This window comes from Phaethon lepturus, unplaced genomic scaffold (assembly GCF_000687285.1).
Source record: "Phaethon lepturus isolate BGI_N335 unplaced genomic scaffold, ASM68728v1 scaffold5983, whole genome shotgun sequence".
NCBI classification, from domain to species: Eukaryota; Metazoa; Chordata; class Aves; order Phaethontiformes; family Phaethontidae; genus Phaethon; species Phaethon lepturus.
Genome location: NW_010528248.1, coordinates 14,897 through 20,447, shown reverse-complemented (window position 1 = coordinate 20,447; position 5,551 = coordinate 14,897). Strand labels below are relative to the sequence as shown.

General features: G+C 44.0%; 1 protein-coding gene across 1 annotated transcript; it reads left to right on the top strand.

Annotated features, from left to right (window-relative positions):
• The first annotated feature begins 178 nt into the window (after positions 1-178).
• Positions 179-4,946, top strand: CCNG2 (cyclin G2). Its single transcript, XM_010283607.1, has 7 exons — positions 179-293; positions 1,294-1,431; positions 2,315-2,565; positions 2,740-2,818; positions 2,898-2,996; positions 3,906-4,111; positions 4,630-4,946. Exons 1-7 carry the CDS (start codon positions 183-185, stop codon positions 4,763-4,765), a joined length of 1,020 nt encoding a protein of 339 aa, XP_010281909.1. The 5' UTR covers positions 179-182; the 3' UTR covers positions 4,766-4,946.
• The last annotated feature ends 605 nt before the right edge of the window (positions 4,947-5,551 follow it).

Genomic DNA, 5,551 nt, shown 5'->3' with positions numbered 1-5,551 from the left:
GCTGCCTCCCGCCTTGGGGCGTCCTGTCGGGTCTCTGTTCGCCTCCCCGGTGCTGTGTGGGTTTGGAGAGGGCGAGGGGCGCTCGGCTCCCTTTGTCCGGGGTGGGCTGGAGGGGGCGAGCTGCCAGATGTTGACGCCGTGTGTCTGCCGTAAAGGTAAAGGCTCCGGAGGCGGGGGAGAAGATGAGCAGCGAGGCGCTGTGGCTGGTCAAGCAGCCGAATCTCCACCTGGAGCAGGAGGGGCGGTTTCAGCCCCGCGAGAAGGGGCTCAGCCTCATCGAGTGCGCCGCCGAGGTGAGGGGGGAGCGGGCAACTGGGCTGGGGTAGGCGCGGAGGGACCAGGCAGCCTCCTCAGGGCAGCAAATAATCGGTTTTTTTTTAATTAAAAAAAAAACAAACAAACCTGCGAGCTTGAAGGGAGACGTGCCTTAACCTCGGAAAGTTAATTCTTTACTTTGTAAACGCTGCTTGCCTGTTGTTTCAACTCAATTTGCTGTTATTAACATACACTACGTTATCAAAGAGCTCTGACCTACAGGGCAACTGAAATACTTAGGCATTTATTATTTAAACTTGGAGTGAAGACAGAACCAAGGGAAGTGGAATATTCTTCTCGGGTGCTTTCTACCACTGTGTTGTACCGCTGCAGGAAAGCTGGGATGTCAAGTAGGCAATTAACAAATGGGGAAATGACCAGCTTCTCATTAGCAAGGTCTAGGGAAAGGAACCCACAAGCACTCCGTGCTTAACGGCAAAAAACTAAGCATAAACATTTCCACGTTAATGATCAGAGTTCCTTACGGAGCTTTGGGAAGGCTTACATTCCTTTGGATGCCTGTGAGCTTTTTGGAAAGGGCTGTAATGTTTAATGAAAAAAGTCTCTGAAATCAGTCTGTTTGTTTTGAAAGCAGAACTCTTGTTGCTTAAATATTGACATGCAGGCAGACGGGAGAATAAGCTGAGTTTGGTCATCTCAGTTTCGGTGAGGTCAGGAGTCACTGTGTATGCACGCACTTGGTAACTATTGTCTTGAATAACTACTGCCTACTTGGAAATGTCATTGTGCTGGGTATTGCACCAGTGGGACTCAGGACCTGGCTGTAATCCCTCTACCTTGGGTGTGTTTTGAGTCTCAAGTATCTGAACTAATTTTTTGAAGTGGTGAGAAATAACGTATTTAGGGAAGAAAAGTACTGCTTCCCTTCCATCTAAGTAAAAGATGACTTAGGGAGTGAGCAGTCACAGTGGTCGCTGCTGCCACTGAATAATTCTGACTTTGCTTCTCTTGCCATAGAATGAAAATACTCTGTCTCCGAGACAAAGGAATGCCAAGGTGGAAGATCTTTGGAGTTTGACCAACTTTTTTGGTTTTGCAACTGAAACATTTGTGTTGGCTGTGAACATTCTGGACAGATTCTTGGCTCTTATGAAGGTATTTTGGGGGGAGAGGACCTGCTATAGTGTCAGCTGGGAATATGCGAGCTTCCTGTGAACTTTCTTGCCTGACAAAAAGGGGGACGTTGTGGTCTAGGAGGTAACCGTGGCTATTTACTCATTCTATGTTAGCAACATTTCAGTGATCCTCCTTTGTAAACTTGGAGTACAGCTCTTGCATGAGAATTGAGCTTACTTTGGTGTGATTTTTATTAATTAATTTATACTGGGGCCTCTTTTTACATCTAAAGGCAAGTAGAAGCATGGTTTATTTCTTCTTCTAATAAGTCAGTAGCCTTCACCATGTAGAAGTAAAACACTCAGGAGGAATTAAGAAGGAACAAAAGCAGTTGGCAGTAAAACCAAAGTTGCATCAGTTCTCTGGTCTGACTGTCCTGGAGGTTGCACAAAACCTTATGCTCGTACATGGGGGAGAATAGCAGAGGTAGAAGCCAGTTGTGGAGGGATAGGACTGCCTAGAACAGGCTCGGGCTGGATTCGCATAGGCTTTAAATGAGGGTAACTGAGCACTGCCGCTTGGAGAAGCTGGGTATTACAGTTCTCACTGCAATTATTTGTTGTCTGGTGATGTGGAACAACTTCAATAGAGGGTGCTCAGCTGTAGAACTTGACTAAGCTATGCAGTATTGCTTCTGCCAGCTGTGTTTTGCTGAAACTTAAGTGATGAAACAAGTTACGACTGGGTGAGGTGTATAAGCTGACTGATGTAGGTCTAGTTGAGATAAGCGTATCTCTCTCTATTGATCTGTGAATATTCAAAACAGCTCACCTAGTCTGGGTGAGCTGTTGGTGTTGCTCTTAGATAAGCACAGTGTGTATGGCGGGGGGGAAGTTTTCATAGGGCTTCCTCTTATTTTTAGGTGAAACCGAAGCATTTATCTTGCATTGGAGTTTGTTGTTTCCAACTGGCTGCCCGAGTAGTCGAAGAAGAATGCAATATTCCATCTGCTCATGAGATCATCCGGATCAGCCAATGTAAATGCACTGTGTCTGACCTGAAACGGATGGAAAAGATAATTTCTGAAAAGTTGCACTTTGAATTTAAAGCTACTACTGCCTTAACCTTCTTGCACTTGTACCATACTATTGTACTTTGTCATACCTCAGAAAGGTGAGCAGAGTTGCATGTCGGTGGTGGTCTATACGCTTGCTAAGCCCTTCTTCTCTTTAGTTGCCTCTTAAGGGATTATGGCATTAGCTGTAGAGGAGGCAGCTCCTTGGTTTTTACTTCCTGACAAGCGAACGCTTGTTGATACAAATGCTGCTTCTGTTGGGTGTCTTACAGGAAAGAAGTTTTGAATCTCGACAAATTGGAAGCACAGCTAAAAGCTTGCAACTGTCGCCTAGTCTTCTCTAAAGCAAAAGTAAGTGGAAGTAGCTTTCTTACACTTAGGAGTAGGTTTTGATTGATGTCATGTTGAGTGGTGTTTTTTGTCCTTCTAGCCATCTGTCTTGGCCTTGTGCCTTCTCACTCTAGAAGTTCAGACTTTGAAATCTGCTGAGCTGTTTGAGATCCTTCTGCGTGTTCAAAAGCATTCTAAGGTAAACGTTTTCTGTGGATCATTTTTGCAGTTTTCGGGACTGATGAGGTTAATCATGTACCAAGTTATATTTAAGGGATCCCTGCTGTGGGTGTACAGTCTTTGCAGGTACTGTTTGGCATCAGCTGAAATAAGCAATGAAACGGGTCTTTCAGCATCTGTCCGAAACCCTTGTAACCAACAGGGTTTCGCTGCTGGAATGCCAAATGCAAAAAACTGCTGCTTAGAGAATGAAGTCAGGTCGTCATTTTGCACTAGTGCATCTGGGCAGCTGCCTGGCAATCAAAAGGATTATGGTTAAAAAACCCTAAACTTAAATGTGTAAAATCAGAAGCAATGGTGACGTAATGCCTACACAATACATGCTTTAACAAGCAGCTGATTTAACTTGTACCGTTCTAGCTGTATTTTCTAGAGAAACTTGGAATCTGTTGGTAGGACTACAGTGACTATGGGACTGGTTATTCTTTTTGCCTGAATAACTTAACATGGGATATATAGTTTCTAGCTGCATACTATATCAGCTGATGGTCTAAAGCAAGCTTTTTACTTTTACTGTCAAATTGAACTAATCCTGTTTCTTGAGGATTCAAAGTAGTTCCTTAAAGCATGAGATTATTCCATTTTAAAATTGCATAGTCTTGGTTTCTTTATTCCTTTGGAAGTGATAATGAAAATGTTATAACAGCACCTGATAGGCAAACTGTCAACTCGGACTTCAACATGGACATTTATAGGAGGAGTATAGGAGTTCCCCTTCAAAAGCAGCCCAACTTTGACAAAGGTGTCAGACTTATGACTCGCTTAGATCTTGACTGGTATTTTTTCAAGTCTTTTCAGAGAAGGTAAAATGGAGGGAAGGGTTATCTTCAGAGCCTGTATGTGAGTAGGTTCTCTTTTTGCTTTTCAGATAAGTGATAGTGACCTACTTTACTGGAGGGAACTGGTCTCAAAATGCCTAGCAGATTATTCTTCTCCTGAGTGTTGTAAGCCTGATCATAAAAAGCTGGTTTGGATTGTTTCGAGACGTACAGCCCAGAATCTACAAAACAGTTACTACAGTGTCCCTGAGTTGCCAACGATACCAGAGGGTGGATGTTTCAATGAAAGCGAGAGGTTGGTAAAACTTAACACCTGCTGGTAAATTTGTTAAATTCTCGTTTTCTGGAAATGGTAATGGCAGCTCTGTGCACCTAGGCTTATTCAAGTGCTACTGAAGAAAAAAAATAATTAACTTTGACAATACTGGTGGACTTCAGTTTTATCTTAAATAGAAGAAGAAAAAAAAAAGGGGGGAGGAACTCTTACTGTGATGTTCAGAAAGAACAAGTGCTTTGTGGGGTGGGGGGAGGCATTCCTTTTTTTAAGGCAGGGAGGCTTTAAAAGCATTTAAGTCTTCTAAAGATATTTGATATCTTGAACAGTGGCTGCTTGGTTGGTGGGATATTTTTGGCTTTAGGAGAAAAGAAATTCCAGCTTGTTACGATTTCAGCCTTGGTGCTGAGAAGCATTTAGGTCTGGGATGTTATACGAGGAACAGAACAGCTTGCAAGAATACACAGGATTGACGAGTACTTTGCCACTTTCAAGGGCTTGTGCTTTCTTTAAATTACCTTTCCTACTGTTCCTTCTAGTGAAGACTCCTGTGAAGATATGAGCAGCGGAGAAGAAAGCCTCAGCAGTTCTCCGAGCGATCTGGAAGGCACCTTCTTCTTTGAACTCAAACCTAAAACCAAGTGGCAAACTCTTAGCTGTCGGTCCTCATGTTAAGTCTTGATTGTACTAGGTTGAGACTTTTTAATGCACCATAGACTCTTCTGGCAATAATAAATGAGGTGGTAATCTGTAAGCTGTGTTAAGGCAAGAATTGCTGTGGTATATCAATGCTTTGAATGCCTGCCTTGGTTTTTTTCTTGTTGTAATATTAAGGAAGAAAAACCCTTCAGGTCCCTGCTTCGGCAGAGAAGTTGATGTCTAGTTCTGTTGTCAACAAGCATGAATGTAGCCCTGCATCTGGTGGTCCAACAAGGTTAGCCGCTAAACATGTTCGCCGTGTGCCCTGGCAGCATCCTGGCCTTTGTTGACAGGAGCTTAGCCAATGGAGTGAGAGAAGTAGGTTTTTTTCCTCCCTTTAATTGTCTTCCACTCTCGTTTGGAACGGTGTCCAGTTTTGGGCTCAAGACGTTGATTAACTTGCGCAAGTCCGGTGGGAAGCTGCCAAGATGGGTAAGCAATTTCGGGCACAGGACCTGTGAAGAGAGGCCAAGCGTAATGAGCTTATTCAGCCTGGCAAAGCAGCCTTGTGGGGCAAGATGGGATTGATCAGCAGCTTTCTGGTATCAGAGGAGGTTGCTGAGGAGGAGACTTCAGGGTCTTGACTGAGAAGCATGGAGTGAGAATGAGAGGGTTTCATTGAGTTGAAATGTGGACTTAGCAGTTAATGGAAGAAGTTTGCTCCATGGGGACAGTCTAGCATGGGAGTGCGCCAAGAGGGGCTGTGCTGTCTTTGTCCTGGGAGGTTCTCGGGATTCAACATGACAAAACCTCAAGCTCGGT

Bases quoted from the DNA above. Each gene is read 5' to 3' on its own strand.
- CCNG2 (XM_010283607.1), top strand. From the start codon at position 183: ATGAGCAGCGAGGCGCTGTGGCTGGTCAAGCAGCCGAATCTCCACCTG. The intron at 294-1,293 runs GTGAGGGGGGAG...CTCTTGCCATAG, and splicing joins TCATCGAGTGCGCCGCCGAG to AATGAAAATACTCTGTCTCC. The intron at 1,432-2,314 runs GTATTTTGGGGG...TCTTATTTTTAG, and splicing joins GATTCTTGGCTCTTATGAAG to GTGAAACCGAAGCATTTATC.